The following is an 18,197-nucleotide window of genomic DNA, read 5'->3' as shown; positions in this document are numbered from 1 at the left end:
CTTCAACAGGTTTCTATTGTAGGGTCCTTTGTAATCTGCTTTCCTCAATCACACCCAAGTCTGCCTTTTGCTACCACCAGTTTTTATTCCCTCTGTATTCCCTCCAAGAGGTTTTCGTTCAGCTTTAGTTGAAATATCAATTGTAATTCCCCTCCCCAGATGAGATTTAAAATGATGTCATTATTGGAGTTCCTGTGTCCAAGCTGTGGACCAAACAACCAATGATCATTTGTCCTCACAGACTCCTGCTCTACTAATGTTCAAATGCCTCTTGAAGACCAATGTTTCCACTAAGCACATTTGTACTACAACAACAGGAAAAACATTTATTTATATAGCACATTTTCATACAAATAATGTAGCTCAAAGTGCTTTACATGATGAAAAAAAAGACAAAGTAAGAATTAAAATAAGACAACACTAATTAACATAGAATAAGAGTAAGGTCTGATGGCCAGGGAGGACAGAAAAAACAAAAAAACTCCAGATGGCTGGAGAGAAAAAATAAAGTCTGCAGGGGTTCCAGACCATGAGACCACCCAGCCCCCTCTGGGCATAAGCATTCCTCTGAATATCCGCAGTATAGCTTGTATAGAATATATATTAACTATCTTTGTTATGCTGATAGTTTACCATCTAGTCAGTGGGGAAACATCACAAATAAGGGTATTTGAATGTTGATGATTATTGCCTGTTAAGTTGAACAATCTTGCAAATGTCAAGTATGTTATCAATTTTTGCAATTTGTGTTCTGTTAAGGAATCTACTTAACAATAACAAGGGTGTTGGTATAATTTTATATTTTATTTTTCAAGCCAGATTCCAAGTTTATATAAAATGAGCTATTGAATTAAAGAAAAAAATATATTCAATACAATATGCAGGCAGTGAGAATTAATCCATAAACATAACAGATTTTATTAAATGTACAAGGTTCAAGCACACTTGTTTGCTGCCACTGCAATAATCCTTAAAGAATAGTCTCAAAAGTACATTTAACTTAAACATAATTTTGTGAATAAGACAAACTATAGTTACATTTGTATAACACAGAATTAAACAAATTTTCCAAAATTTAATTGTCATTTTGGCCTTTCACACGTAGTTTCAAGACACTAAAAGTCTCCAAAGTAATATGTTCTAACGACAACAAAACTGCTTTGGAATACAAGGGGTTATATTCAATAACCATTATGCCACAAAGATCTGTAAGCTTTTGCTGGCACCTCTGTAGCCCCTCAGTGACATTTTTACGCTGAATGGGATCCTTTTTTAAAACTTTGGTTTCTGCTACTGTGTATCCAATTAAGTCAACAAGGAATTCATTAGAAATTTCAACATCTAAATATGATGTACCATCTGAAATTTTGGCTTTTATATTCCATCTCTCAGTCTTACTTGACAGACTTGATAAAAGGGTAATAATGAATGCTTTAACTTTTACAGTTCTAACAGCCATATGATTTTCAGACAGTAATTCACACAAGTAAGTGAATGGTTGAGAGCTTCTGCCATTGTTAAGGATGTTTTGACTTCTTTTTTTGGCATCTAGATTGGAACTTCTAGGTAGAGGAAAAACAGAACCACTAACTTGCTGGACTTTAGCCTCTGTATTGAATGTGGTGTTTTCAACTGGACTTTGGGCATTTGACAGTGTGGTACCAGTCCTGTTGGCTTTGTTGTCTGGTGTTCTCTTGGATGATTGAGCAACAGCATAATATGTATGAGCCCTAGACATACCAATCCCATTTTCTCCAAAGGGCTTACTTGCAGAACTAGATTTATTCATAGTATGTGCTGATGAATTCACAGAGGACTTCACATCAACATTATGAATTTCTTGAAGAGATACTTCATCAAACTGATCTTGGACATCTTCCTGAAATATTACATCTTCCAACTCTTCAACTGGAAAGTCATCATCCTCAAACTCTACCTGTTCTTGGTGATCTGTTGATATCAAAAGGTCTCTTGAACCAGCTTTCTGAGTAAGGCTGTTGGGATGTCTATTCTGATCAGCTGAGGATTCAGGCAATGAGCTGGGATGTTCACTTCTGCTGCCATATCCACTGTCTAGTACCATTTCATTGAGCATTATGTCATCGTCTGCTTCTAGACTAGCAAGCAATTCTTCATCAGAAGGTCCAACCAATTGGTCAAAACCATCATTGGTGTTTGCCACTTGCTGATTCTGGGCATGTGCATTCTCAATATCATCAACTGGTTTACCCAGCAATTTGCACAGCAATTTTGCCTGGAAAAATTCTTTTTGAAGGGCATCTACTTCACCACCCAATACTTTCACATTGTCTGGTTTAAGAAGAAGAACACCAAGACGACACATAATTTTCCCCTGTAGCAGTATTTTGGTTCCTGGGTGGAGCTCAGTGTGAAGGCAAGGAATATGCTGATACTCCATTCCTTGAAGGTGCTGAACACCATCTGTCAACTGAAGCATCAACAAACGTGAAGGTTTCATTTCCCATGGCTTTTGAGATGGCTGTGTAGCAGCAGAGACATTTTCATTCGTACAGTCTTTTCCTGTAAGTTTCTGAAGTTGTGAGTATGCTGGCTGGCTCACATCAACCAAAGAATCTATCTGTATACAGTATAACCCATTTATTTCTGTTTTCTCTGCCTGCCCAAGATTTTGTGGCAAAACAGGATGATCCAAGTCTCTAAGGTCAGTAAGAAGCCACTGTTCAAACACCATTTTATTAATCTGGGCTTGTGTTAAAGTCACACCTGGATTTTCTTGGTGAATCCAAAGGATACAAGCATCCAGCCACTGCGTAGGAACACTTATATGCCATGTAGCCTGCAGCCATATCCCCACTCTACTTGCAGTGGCTGATGAATTCATTTTTTATTTGTCTTGAACTGAGACTTTCAAGAGGAAAAAAAAGGCTAGAGGAGAAAAAAAAACAATATTAAATGTCAAAAAGGAAAAACTATATGATCTATAATTGTAGAACATTAAGTCGTAATCAGGGATTGCAAGAAGCACATATCTGGTTTAAAAATCCTGCTGATCATTTAAATAAAAATGGGAAAATCCAGCTGTTTTTCCAGAGAAGTAGTCATGATGGATTACATGTAAGCTTATGTTATTAGAAATGACTGTCACTGTCACAAAGGAACCCTGACAACCCCTAGGGAAAAATTATAATTAAAGTGATTCAACTAGTTTTACAGTATTACGTCTAAGTGTTTTTCATGCAGTTTTGCACCTGATATCTTTGATATAACTTGACTGCATTTATAGGATTTTGCAATGAGCCAATATTTCAATAAGTAACTCTGAATGGAAGAATAAGCCATAACATATGCTCCTGGATAATCACTAGTCCTTGGCATCACTAAAACAGTGAAAATTTAAGTTTGAGAAAGAATTAGCACTGTCCATGGTTGGGGGGCAAACCACCCAAATACAGATGATAGCATTTCCAACAATTATATATAATATTCAGAAAATAAAAGGTAGTTTTTACACGTACACGTTTTAGACATGTGTCTGGCTTTAATACAGATGGCTGCTTCTATAACTTGTAGTTGTACAATCCTGATACAGAGGTCATCTTGACCTTTAATGCCAAGTTCCATTATCTTCATCTCACTACATCAGAAACTGATTTAATGCAATTCTAAACATTTTCTTATGTGCAGCTGTTCCAGAAAGCATACTGTATTAAGAAGCTATGGGTTGCAGTGTAGGGTTTCATAGAATGCAACCATTTTGTAATTACTAAATGGCACTGCAATTGCATGAAGTTATTTCCAGGTGTGTTTTTTACACTGAAAGCTGTCTAACTGGTATCTATGTAGCTGAACTTGATATTTACTTATTTTCTTTTTTCCACCTTAACCAGCGTGAGGAAGCACAAAACATACACAATCATACCCATCTTGATAAGAGTCATCAAAGACAGTGCAGTAACATGGGAACAAAATATCCTGTGTACACCACCTAAGACAAATAAAGAACTTGGGGGGTAAAAGATTTGTCCTTTATTAAAATAATAAAGTAATGCAACAACAAAGAAGCAAATATGGTGAAAAACAGCACGATTATTAAAACACAACAAACCAATTAGACTATTTACAAAGTGAAAACACAAATCTACAGCATTAAAAAATGCAACAGTATGACCAGTGACATTAAACCTAAGAAGCAGATTCAACTCAAATATCTTTTGTAGAAAAAGTGCCACAATTTGTGTTGTTTTTGAGAATTGTTTGCTCTGAAACGGTGCATAACTGCCAAACTGTTTGCCTCATTTTTACTTTCTCCTATACAAAGTGAAGAGAAAGTATAGGAATCATGAAAAAATTCGACCTCAAGATTATGATGAATCTTGATGTTTTAGACATTCCTCAGTCCGAAAATATCATTTTTGAAATTAGTTCTGTCTGTGCGTAAACACGATAACTTGAAAACACATTGAACTAGGTCAATTAGATTTCGTACACCTGATTTATATGAAAAATAAGGAATCCTATCAACTTTTGGGCCACTTCCGGCAACCAGAAGTGGCACTTTAACTGAATACTTTCACAAATTTTCAAGTAAACTAGGGTTATAACTAGAGATACAGTATATGATTCAAATTTTGTATAGATATTTATAATGATAAAAAGCAAACAGATATGAAATTTGAGAAAAATTACTCCACCAGAAGTAGTATTTTATTTAAACAACCATCCAAATTTTTTGTATCATGGAAATATGTGTACACGATATTAAAAACTGTATTCAATATAATACATATTCTTTCAATAAATATTACTGATTTTATTTTAATTTATACATAATCAGTTTAACAATAACGTGTAAACATTGAACATGCCATGTAAATATAAAGAAGAAATGGAAACAATAAGCTGCTACGTCCTTGTCACATTCCTGATAATATGTTTAATTTGATATTTTTTTAATTTTCACCATCATTATAATTAGTCAGTCAGTCATTGTCCAACCCGCTATATCCTAACACAGGGTCACGGGGGTCTGCTGGAGCCATTATAATTAAATGTAGCTAAATGCAGTTATACCTATAGAAATTTATTGCAATAAATATTATATAATACTAACACTTTTTCTATGTTTTTAGGAGACTATAACTCTTTTTACTTTGCACATAATCTAGGTCATGTATATGTAATCATGAAAAAATTCCAACACCATTTTCAACCTCCCTAAGTGTAAAAAATCACATTGCAATATAAAATTTGATCATAAATAGTTATGATAAGAAACAAAAAGATATGATATTTGAGAAATATGGCGCAACTAAAAGTGGTTCTGATGACCTTTACTTCTATCTCAGTATATGAGAAAGCCAATTTTTCCTTGATTTGTCTGAAAATGAATAGCTTGTGTGATATTGGCCTATTCAATACATACACATGTTGCTGTTCATTTTACTAGTGAAAAAAAAATTACTTGAGGGATGTTCAAAATTTTTGATCAGGAGTTTCTCAATTTTATTTAAACTTTGTAAGACTATAGCAAACATTCATAGTTTGTTTCTGCAATACGTTATGGAACAAAACTTGTACAATGGTTTATTCATTTCTGTGGTCTCAGAATTATTAGTTGCTCAAAATATTCCAGCCTCTGCATTTCCTTGTCCTACCCAGGTAAAAAAAAAAAAAAATGAAATACATGCCCTGTATTATTGCTACTGAAATTTTATCCAATTATTGTGTGAGTTCAGAAATAGAAATACACTCTACAAGTATATTTGGAGAGTGCTGTGAAATAACCAGTCAGCTGCAGATTTCAATAGTTTCATCATTTAGGATTGACATGCAGGTTAGGTGAATTGGTATTGCTAAACTGGCCCTAGTATTTGTGTTCACCCTGTGATGGGCCAGTGAACTGTCCAGGGATTGTTCTTGACTTATGCCAGATAATTGCTGTTATAGGATCCAACTGCCGCGCAACCCTGCCTTGGATAAGTGGGTTAGGAAAACTAATGGGTAGATGGATCATTTAGTACCATGCAGTTATACAAGCTGACGAGCTAGGTTGAATGACAGAATTGGGGAAAAAAGAAAATGTTTCCTTAAGTATCTAATCTGCGCTATGCAACATCCATCCATTTTCCAACCCACTGAATCCGAACACAGGGTCACGGGGGTCTGCTGGAGCCAATCCCAGCCAACACAGGGCACAAGGCAGGAACCAATCTTGGGCCCAACCCACCGCAGGACGCACGCAAACACACACCAAGCACACACTAGGGCCAATTTAGAATCGCCAATCCACCTAACCTGTATGTCTTTGGACTGTGGGAGGAAACCGGAGCGCCCGGAGGAAACCCATGCAGACACGGGGAGAACATGCAAACTCCACGCAGGAAGGACCCGGGAAGCGAACCCGGGTCTCCTAACTGCGAGGCAGCAGCGCTACCACTGCGCCAACGTGCCGCCCACTATACAACATTTTTATTCCAATACAAAGCTTGCAAGTTGATATTTTAAAACCTCTGCAATGATGAAACACTTGTGTGACTCAGCTGATGATGCAAGCTTGAAACAGAAATGCAGATAAGACAGCTTTAAAGATGCTACTGCATTTATGCTTTTTTAAAGGCAGCACAATCTAACAGATATGTACATTTTGTAGTACAGTTAAAAACAAAGAAGAAAACATTACATTTCTCACAGTCATTTTTGATGATGAAGAAGAAAATGTTAAGTAATGAAAGCACACATAACACATATGAATATAGTATAAGAGTGACTGAAAAACAGTATTCAAACAAAAACAATTACCGTGGCAAAGGATGCTGTTGATATAACATGTATTCTGGGCAACTACCCAAACATAAATAACAATCATTTGATTATACCATACATGTTGGATACTTTAAAACAAAACAATGTGTTTTTACAAGTGAACTTAATGAGAAAAATATAAGACTATTTTTATTTATGTATTATTAAGTAGCTAATATTTCTAGAACATACAAATAATAAACAAATCACACAACAGCAAATGTCAGATATCTGTCAAACTTACCTATGGTCAAAGTTGACCTGAAAAATCTTGTTTCAAAAACAGTTTTAGAGATCTGTTCTAAGTTAAAGTATCCCAAATGTCAGTGTTTACTACTTCTCATGGCAATGGTATTATGAAGTTTGTTTAAACAGAACTAATGAACACTATTTTTCAATAGTTGAAATAAAATATAGGGTGGTCCAGATCTAATTATGCAATTTTCATTACGCTATAACTTATTAAGTTTATTATATAGAAAATCACCCGAAAAATCCCGGACCATCAAGAAGTGTGCAAACTGACGACATGAAGAATCGTCTTCGTGCCGAACTGGAATTTTCCCCGCTTAAATCAAAGTCATCCAGACGATCTGGATCTGCATAATTAGATCTGGACCACCCTGTATTGGTTAATCATTGTACTAAAAATGAAAGTTAGGTTAAATAACTAAAGTCATATTACATGATTCTTTTTAAAACATACTATACAGTCTGTCCATATAAAATTCTCCCATTTGTTGTTAAAGGTTAGGTAATTCCCTCCAATCAAAAACTGAATTCAAAATCTGATATGATATGCACTTGCCTTCCCACTTACCAACCTGTGTTTCTCACAATTGCTAGTACTCCTTGTTCAAATCTTTAAACCCTTGTTTAATTAAATGTATTGTTTTCTCATTTCTTCCTTTGTAGAAAAACATGACAGTGAGTGTTTCTTTGAATTAATTTAGTAAAGATGTTGGTTTATTATACATGAGGATTTTACCCTTGCACTAATTTCTAAAAACTTTCAAAATAATAATTACATGAGGTTAAAAAAATCATGAATGCACTCTATTTTAGAATTGACATTAAAAATCCAATTAAAACAAGTTGTTTCAGGAAGTGCTTGGTAGTACGTATTGTCATCAGTTTGCAGAATATTTAATGTCATTCATAAAAATAACAGGTTTGCAAGTGATAATGCTCTATAATTTAACAAGTACTATCAATATCTAACTAATTGACCAAGCACAAATAAAATTAAAGTACATGGTTAGTTACTTTATGCAGGATATAAATGTTTATTCTTTTGTTGTAGTAATTAAAAATGAAATTCCTCAAGCCATTTCATTTTTTCTTATGGAAGGGACAGCACAGTTACCATGATAAATATCAGAGCAGACAAATTTAAAAAATATTAATGACACACTATGAAATTGAGTGATGTTTAGCTTGGAGTTTTAAAAAACTGCATTTGAAAGCCAGACGTACTAATAAACAACAATGTAAGATATATAGAGATGGTGATGGTTCTGATATCTTAGGGGAGATTTTTAATGTAATCAGTTTAAATTACATAATACAGAAGAGAGCAATGAAAATTTAAGGGAAATTAAAAGATGTTATTATATTGTATATTTTTGTATATGAAACAAAAACAAAAAAAAAAAAAAAAAGGAATGCAGATGGGTCTCAAACCGCAATGCTGTAGAGACTTGTAGTCAGACATGCTACAATCTATGTTGCTCTGCAATTGCTGTATAACAGCACAAAGATGGTTCTTTCCCAGCTTAAATGTGAAACATCATTTTATGTGAAATTATTTTTTGAAGCTACGAGACTGATCAATTGGTTAAAACTGTAACAAGCCAAGAATTCCTTATTAGTCATTTATTCAATTATTGACATGTACCTTTGTATACAGAGAGATATTACATTGGAATATTATGGAATGGTTTTCAGATATAGTTTAGAATTGTTACCCTGTTTAAAAGTACAGTGTGGCATACTTGAAACTTGACAACAAGAAGTAGTGAAAGAAGCAATGAAGTAAAACATTCATTTTGATATATATATATTTTTTAAATATCACATTTTATAAGCGTCCCAACACACCCACTTGCTGTGACTAGTTACAATAACTCTTTTAGAACTGCTTGTTAGAAATGATCTTCTTCTTCTGGCTGCTCCCATTACGGGTTGCCGCAGCGGATTATCTTCTTTCATATTTTTCTGTCCTCTGCATCTTGTTCTGTTACACCCATCACCTGCATGTCCTCTCTCACCACATCCATAAACCTTCACTTAGGCCTTCCTCTTTTCCTCTTCCCTGGCAGCTCTACCCTTAGCATCTTTCTCCCAATATACCCAGCATCTCTCCTCTGCATATGTCCAAACCAATGCAATCTCGTCTCTCTGACTTTGTCTCCCAATCATCCAACTTGAGCTGACCCTCTAATGTACTCACATTTCTAATCCTATCCATCCTCGTCACATCCAGTGCAAATCTTAGTATCTTTAACTCTGCTACCTCCAGCTCTGTCTCCTGCTTTCTGGTCAGTGCCACCGTCTCCAACCCATATAACATAGCTGGTCTCACTACCATCCTGTAGACCTTCCCTTTCACTCTTGCTGATACCCGTCTGTCACAAATTACTCTTGACACTCTTCTCCACCCATTCCACCCTTCCTGCACTCTCTTTTTCACCTCTCTTCCACAATCCCCATTACTCTGTACTGTTGATCCCAAGTATTTAAACTAATCCACCTTCGTCAACTCTACTCCCTGCATCCTCACCATTCCACTGACCTCCCTCTTATTTACACACATGTATTCTGTCTTTTTCCTACTGACCTTCATTCTTCTCCTCTCTAGAGCATATTTCCACCTCTCCCGGGTCTCCTCAACCTGCTCTCTACTATCGCTACAGATCACAATGTCATCAGCAAACATCATAGTCCATGGGGACTCCTGTCTAATCTCGTCTGTCAACCTGTCCATCACCCATGCAAATAGGAAAGGGCTCAGAACTGATCCCTGATGTAATCCCACCTTCACGTTGAATGCATCCATCGTTCCTACCACAGACCTCACCACTGTCACACTTCCCTCGTACATATTCTGTACAACTCTTACATACTTCTCTGCCACTCCTGACTTCCTCATACAATACCACAGCTCCTCCAAATCATGTCCAATCAACTGAATTTACCACAGGTGGACTCCAATTAAGCTGCAGAAACATCTCAAGGATGATCAGGGGAAACAGGATGCACCTGGGCTCAATTTTGAGCTTCATGGCAAAGCCTGTGAATACTTATGTACATGTAATTTCTCAGTTTTTTTATTTTTAATATATTTGCAAAAACCTCAAGTAAACTTTTTTCATGTTGTCATTATGGGGTGTTGTGTGTAGAATTCTGAGGAAAAAAATGAATTTAATCCATTTTGGAATAAGGTTGTAACATAACAAAATATGGAAAAAGTGATGCACTGTGAATACTTTCCGGATGCACTGTAAATGGACTTAGTGAGAGTTAGTGGGTCCTATGTTGAATTGGCACATTATCCATGGATGGTTCCTAAGTTGTGCTTAATGCTGCCAGGATACATTCTTGAATTCCAGGACTCTGAAATTGATAAACAGAGTGGTGCATTCTTTTTATCTAACATAGTTGAGTAAAAAAAAAAAAATAAATAAATTAAAAAACTCATTTAAAAGGGCGTTATTATAGATGTGTTCAGCAAAGTAGGCCTGGGACAAATCTTTTTCTTAACTGATACAATTTTATCTTTTACTATTTTCTGTGCTATAAGGCTGTTAAATCTGAATATAGAATTAGGGCCGAACACTTTAGTAACATTGTATAGAATTACAGGGTGTCCCAAAAGTCACTATACACTTCCTTTTTTTCTATTTCGTTCCAGGTAACATTCGGAAAGACTAAAGCCATTAGCATATGACAACTTAGGCTTTGCAGTTTTTGTAAGCGTATCATTCCCTTAACAATGGCAGATATTTCGTGAACATCAAGTTTCCTGACCGATGAATCTTTTGAAGGGGTCACCTCGGATGGACTTCGCGCTACACTGACCTTGTGACTTTTTTTGTGGGGCTATATCAAAAGCAATGTGTATGCCACTAAGCCCTCTAACCTGTCAAAACTTGAGAAAAGAATCTGCCCAGCCTGCAACGAGGTCGGGCAAGAGATGCTGCAAAACGTCGGAGAGGCTTGCATCCGAAGGTGGCTGAATGTTGTCGAAAATGGAGGTGCTCATGTGGAGGTATACAACTGGTCTTCAAGGCGCTGGAACGTGATGGCAAGCCTAGCAAGTAAAACTGCAACGACTCTTGTCTTGTTGATGCTAGAAATATTAATAAACTCAGTTTCTTGTGTAATTCTAAGGAATTTATTAAAAGTGTATAGTTACTTTTGGGACACCCTGTATATCAAAATATTTTGGGTCTTCTTCTGAGCACAATTGGAACTGACTAGGTAATGAAAAGCATACCACATAACCTAGAAAATTGAAATGATATCCACAAAATCTTGAGTTGCAACATCTCGATGTCAGTGCAGTTTTTGGACATGACTTCCACTCAGTTTTAGGATTACTGTTTAAGAGCAGAAATTTGTATACACAAACAAAAAGAAAATACTACAAATAAAAAGAAAACATCAAACAGTGATGTAATTGCATGAGGCTATGCATTCAGTTAAACACACAAAAGTTAAAGCTGTTAGCTACATAAATGTGGAGCTAACATATTAAATAAGGAATAACGTTTGCCTCAGAAAATAGATGATATTGCTCATTGGGCAACAACTGCTTTGAAAGACCATCAGAGTTCAGTGCCTGAGAAAAGTAAAAATGCATAACTGAATTAGACATATACTAGCTCCTATGGGAGGATGGAAAAGCAAGAGACCCTCTAAAGTTTCCTCAGAAAAAAAGACAGTGAGCTATCCAAGTTTTAGGAAAATGTCCAGTCATCAGGTGACACCAAGATTAAGATTGCTGGGTAAAACTGAAAGCACTGTGTGTAATGTTACGTTTGCGCCACACATGGCTCAAGAAACATTAAAACTGCTGTAAAATATGGTGCATACAGCAACATACTATAAGGTACTTTTAATCACAAGGAATTAGACAGCTTGTTAGAGCTAAAGGAAAAATGGGAGGTAGCATAAAAAAAAACAGAAAAAAAAGATTACTAATCTTTTAGTACAAATCAAAATCGAACCATGCTTTCTAATGTGCCTCAACAAGGTTTAGCACACTTTCCATAAAAGTTCATCTGTTACTCACAATAAATTATCTCCATGATCTTTACATACACTTTTTTTCTATGTGCAATAAACTGCTTACAATTCGCCCTAAACTATGACTAGCAACATTCTCAAATCCAATTAATCCAATGATGTAATACACAATTGTTTAGTAAATAATTAAACACTCACTGCAAGATTCCAAGATCATTCACATTGTCACTGGCACATTCTTTGATACACTGTATGTAAACGTCCCTATACCTTTTACTCTGCTACATTCAGAAACACTTTCTCTCAGTTATACTCATTGTTTTTCAGGTAAAAGGAACTTTATTTTCATATTTATAATTTTGCAATTCTTTAGTGATTACTACAACTATAATACCTGTGATTATGAAGTGTGTTACTGAAAGGAAAAAAAACACTAAACTCAAACTGTCTAATAAACAAGAATAGGTTTATTAATTGCTTTTTAAACTTCTAAAATATGACTAAACACATGGATGCAAAATGCAAAAGAAATGTGTATGCTTTATCTGTCCATCCTTATTCTAACCTGTTTAATGTAGTTGAGAGGAATAAGGGGTCAGAGACTAGGGGAGTAAAGCAGAAACCATCCATAGACAGGACACCAGTTTTATCACAAAAGAAATCCTAAAAACATGTATGCATACAATTTACAGTTGCCAATTAGAATAGTTCAGTAAGAAACCAAAGAACAGCTGACCAATTCATAAAACACACTTAAATTACCCTACACTTAAAACATAAATAAATATTTTAACTGAATTAAGTTACTAAATAAATTGAAGAACATTGTATAATACTACTATATTTCATAGCATTAAAATTTGAACCAACACACATCAAACATACGTACTGGAACAATTTAGGTAACATTGACATCATTGGGAAGAAAACTGTGGCTTCAAGAGAAAAATCCACACAGACAATAAGCATATGTGCAAACTCCAAAAAGACTGAATTGGGACTTTCACCTAGTCTCTTAAAGTTAACCACTGCAGAGTTAACTGATAACAGACCTATGACAAACAACTAATTGTAACAGAATTAACTGGTAAATACAAAATTATTACTAAACTGAAGCATATTGCAAAGCAGAATATACTAAATGAATTAATTGATCAGCAGAATACTAGAGCAGCAGAAAGCATTAACTCAGGTCTTCTCTACAGACAAGAAGGTGCGACATCTAATTCAAACCTGGCAAGACAAAAATATCTTGGAGGTTACCAACAAGTCACTAGGTCTACTGCTGGATTTCACAGATGCGCATTCAGGAGAAGATTGTGTTAGTGTCACCCATGTGAAGCCAGTTTTTCACCTCCTTAACACTTCAATGTTACTAATGCAACAGGAAGACACAGACTTGACCAAGAAAGACATTGTAGAATGAGATGTTGGGCTATCTTAATGAGAAATATAAAGACGAAACTACTCAGGAACTGCTAAATATGGCATCTTATTTGGACCGCTGGTTCAAAATGGGCTTCATCAGTGCAGACAGTAAGATCAAAGTCAAGGGCCAGAATAACATCAAAGATGATTGAATGCCAAGAGACTTCAGGCTGCAGCACTAAAGTTGAGCCCACCCTTGCTGACACACCTCATGCAAAGAAAGCCAAGAGTTCCTTCGGACATTTTCTTTAAACAAGGCAGAGCTGTAGCAAAGGGTGGTTTCTCTCTGACCCTTAGGGAAATTATGGAAGCTGAATTAAAAAAAAGCGCCAGCTAACACCTTCCATTAGACAATGAAGAAGATCCAAATCATGATGCCAGCTACAAGCTCCCCATCAAGGACAATTTTCAGTACTAGTGACAACATTCTCACTTGTCAACATTCTTGTCTTAAGCCAGCAATGGTCAATAGACTGGTATTCTTGGCTGGAAACCTCTAAACTAAGTGGTCTTTTAAGAAAGAAACCAGATGTTATACTGTACAATTGAGAGGCTTCATTTCATCTTGTTTAGTCATGATGAACAAGACTGTTTTACTTTAGCACAAAGTAAAAAAACTGTTTGACAGAAAGGTTCAGTGTTTATGATTATTTATTTATTACAAATTGATATTTATTAGTTCAGTTTAACATTTTAAAAGTTATTTGTTTTAGAAAATATATTTAAGTTGGATTTCTGAAAACTCAGGGGAATGGTGTACAGCTGCTATTGTATTTTTATTATTTTGTTAAAAATAAATTTACTGTTTTGACGTCTACCAAAAAAGAGGTTTGATTTGGAAAAAAAATGTTAAATGTCATATTTTATTACTCATGTTAATTCAATATGTGAAACTGAAGCTTCCTTACTCCTTAGATTAATACTCTGTTTTAACTAGAGTATCCATGTATCTTTTACTAAAAAAAGGCTTCTGTCTGGCCACTCCATCATAAACTCCAGATTGGGGGAGTGTTGCAATGATGGTTATCCTCCTGGAAGTTTCTCCCATCTCCATACAGGTTTCTCTAAAGTTCAGCCAGAGTAACCATGGAGTTCTTGGTCATCTCAAGGGAGAGCTGTGGTTATTCCAAAAATCTTCCATTTAAGAATTATTTTGGGAACCTTTAAGGTCATAGGAATTCTTTCTTTCTCTAAGTTCTGCCACCAGTTCTTTCAATGTTATGGCTTGGCTCAGATGCATATCGTCAACTGTTGGACCTTCTATAGACTGGTATGAGCCTTTCCTCATCATGTCTAATTGGTTGAAGTGATCTCAGGTGGACTCCAAACAAGGTGTAGAAACATCTCAATGATGATCAATAGAATGGGATAAACAGATTTCAATTATCATAGTAAAGGGTCTTAAATACTTGATAACATTTCAATTATTTATTTTTAACACATCTGCAAAAATTTCTAAAACCCAGTTTTTGCTTTGTCATTTTGGTGTTTTAAGTGTTGCTTTATGTGGGGAAAAATGAGCATACATGATTTTATCATAAGGCAGCAATATAACAAAATAAGAAAAAGTAAAGGGTCTGAATACTTTCCGAATCCACTGTAGATATAGAAAGATACATGTATATGTCATCTGTATAATCTCAAAATGCAGTTTAATACTTGAGAACAGTCTTGGCTTGAATATGGGCGTATTCATTAAATTGTAAGGGTTTCATTTTTGTGTTTGGAACTGGTGACCCATACCACCCATTTTAAATTATAACATAGGGCTTGGTATGCTTTACAACTCAGAAAATAAGTCCTTCACTTAAGGATACAACTTCCTATGGTAAATAAATGTAAAACCATGACTGTGAAAATTGACTTGGAAAAAATACTGTACTTTAATATCAGGCCAAAAGGGTGTGTCAAATTACTTTGATTAAGAAAAAAGCAAAAACAAAATTGAATCTTTCCATTGGTTTCCAAACATTCAAATGAATCATTGAGCACAAATATTACAAAAGCCAGTTTTGTCAGTGTCAAAAGAGATAGCTGAAAATCCCCAACTTTACAATCTAACCAGTAAATAAACATTTATATTAGGAGACTATGTTACTTTAATGTGGGAAGTGATATTCTTCTCATCTTCTATAACTATTTGAGGGCCAGAGCAATTTCTGGTGTGCTAGGCTGGAAACAGGACTTCAAAAGGGGCCCACCGAATTAACAGGCTAATTAAAAGGGCAAGCTCAGGTATGGAAAAACTATGGACCTCTGAATGTAGTAGCAAAGGGGAGAATTAAAACAAAACTGAGCATGTAATACTTTCAGCCAATAAATTATTCAGTAGAAATGTGTCAAGATACATTACTGGGGCTCCTTTATACCAACACCAATATGTCGTAAGGATGCCTCACTGTGACTGTGACAGTCTAGTCAGAACTTTCCTTTCTTTTTAATTTTCTTGCCTTATAGTTATTTTGGTGTGTGTATGTTTATTTATATTTTTACTTATCAACCCATTCGGGTACTTATTTATTTAAAGAACTTCTGTAAAAAGCCACATTTTCCCCGGGGACAAATAAAGTTCTATCTAATCCAATGAATCAAACACTGAGTGTGATTTAATTTCCATTCTGCATGAGGGACATGCCGATTTCTTTTTTTGATAACAAGACTAAAATGTGTTCTTCCAGTCTAACATATGAACAGTTTTGAAAAAAGTAACTTTTGGGGGAAATAAAAAGGCATCAGCCAAGATCCATTTCATGAGCAGTTAGTTATGTCTTTACAGCAAATAAATAGGTGAGGCTTAATGACACCAAGCAAATATTTGAACCACAAGCATATTAATAACTTGCTTGAATTCAACTAAAAAGTTAATTATGACAAAACAGTGCAGGGAATTGACAAACAAAAACACGTACACTTTATTCAAATTATCAGTATTCTTCAATTTTGAAGAAATAAAATTTTATAGAATAAATAGGGCAGTAATTTGAAATATACATTAGCTTTCTTCTTCAGTTATGCATTTGATGTCCTTTAATGAGATAAAAGAATATGGATGTTTCATAACATGAACTGCTTTAAATAGTACCTATTCTGGATAACTATTAACTTTCAGGGTGAAAAAATTCAGCTGTAGCTACACATTAAATCTTTCAGAGAAGCACTCCAGTTTTCAGCCACAGTCCAAAGACATGCCGGTTACTTGAATTTGAATTCCTAAATTGGTCTAGTGAGTGTTTGTGCGAGTGTGTTCATCTTGTGAAGAACTGATATCTCATCTAGGGATTTTTAATCACTTGCACTCAGTACTTGCTGGGATATAATGAATGACATTAAGTGCAATAAAAATAAATAAATAATAAATAAAAAACAAAAACATTGCTGAAATATGTAGTGCATTTTAAAAATATATTGAATAATAAAACTTATTGCATAAATACTTTCGGATTTCCTTTATTGTTGACAAATTTTAATATACATTTTTCAGACCTGCCACCAAAATCAAATAGTACAGTAGATAAAGGGCACCTGAGTGAAAAAATATTCTTTCACCTTATTTCAATCATCTAATGAACAAAGTTATTTAATATCACTAAATGGAAGTGCCCCTTCCACTTAGTTGCAATGACTGCAAGCAAATACATCAAAGTGAATGAATTTTAACCTACTTCATCTTGCTGATCTACAACTGAAAAATATACAATATTTTTCAAGCATTAACTGCTAGTTTCAGCTCAACCATAACAATAACACATGTACAGTATTAGGTTTAGGTATTGGCTTTGACTTTGATCTTTCGTAGCACTTTACGTTAGTGTCGTAGGTCTGCGTGTTTCACTAGTTAATAAAATCTGGTGAATCAGGTATTATATAATGACATAATTCTTTAGATCATTAAATCTGCACACCATAACAATAGAAGCAGCACTTTGGATATTACATATTTTTTTCCCAGAGGTACCATTACGATTTAAAGAACACCGAATGCAGCAAGTCATTATAAACGCGCGTGCAGTCAGATTAGGTAAAGGTGTTTGAAAATGTGATCAGATCAACGAACAAATAATCATATATTTATGCAAAACGTTTCATTGAGTAGTAAAATACGCACTATTATTATTATTAAATACTGTGCATATCAGAGTTCCATCCAAATCATTAAAATTAATAGTTCTTCAGTTTTACTTGTGTTGATGCCACTGACGTATAAATTTACTTACAATAGCCACTTCCAAAATTGAAAAATCCCGGTAACTGATCTATGGCGGCTGCACAATTGGCCAGAAAAAGGCTAATGCAAAAAAAAAAAAAAAACCTGCACCACTTACACGACAGTTACAGAAACGCACAATATATAAACAGGGTAAAAATACACTCCTTAAAAGTAAATCTTTACAACTCTATGTTTTACTACAATTATTTAAACAAGGTAGTGCAGATAACTTACTTTTCAAAACCCCGCATTTTCCGACGCAGTTAATAGGAGCAATACAAAATCTCGCGAGATAACATAACTAGATAAGGGGCGTTGTACTTTTCTATTTGTGTTTTTTACTAATATTTTGGATATATTTACACAAAAAAATGCCATCTTTTTGTGTTTAGAAGACGATATTCGTGAGGCTTAACCAGTAAATATACATTCAAGAACGACGAAACCATGGAAAGCTGGGATAATATTCTTATTTTCAACCAAACCTAAACATAGCACAACCTAATTTACCTTAGTAGCTCGTTTCCCC

General features: G+C 35.0%; 1 protein-coding gene across 1 annotated transcript; it reads right to left on the bottom strand.

Annotated features, from left to right (window-relative positions):
- Positions 1-789: 789 nt before the first annotated feature.
- On the bottom strand, positions 790-18,179 carry rmi1 (RMI1, RecQ mediated genome instability 1, homolog (S. cerevisiae)). The gene is made up of 2 exons (XM_039750588.1): positions 17,903-18,179; positions 790-2,907 (listed from the first exon to the last, which is right to left on the bottom strand). Exon 2 carries the CDS (start codon positions 2,861-2,863, stop codon positions 1,076-1,078), a length of 1,788 nt encoding a protein of 595 aa, XP_039606522.1. The 5' UTR covers positions 2,864-2,907; positions 17,903-18,179; the 3' UTR covers positions 790-1,075.
- Between the last annotated feature and the right edge of the window lie 18 nt (positions 18,180-18,197).

This window comes from Polypterus senegalus, chromosome 4, assembly GCF_016835505.1.
Source record: "Polypterus senegalus isolate Bchr_013 chromosome 4, ASM1683550v1, whole genome shotgun sequence".
Classification (NCBI taxonomy): Eukaryota; Metazoa; Chordata; class Cladistia; order Polypteriformes; family Polypteridae; genus Polypterus; species Polypterus senegalus.
Note: the sequence above shows the minus strand (reverse complement) of the source record. Positions and strands in the feature narration are given on the sequence as shown.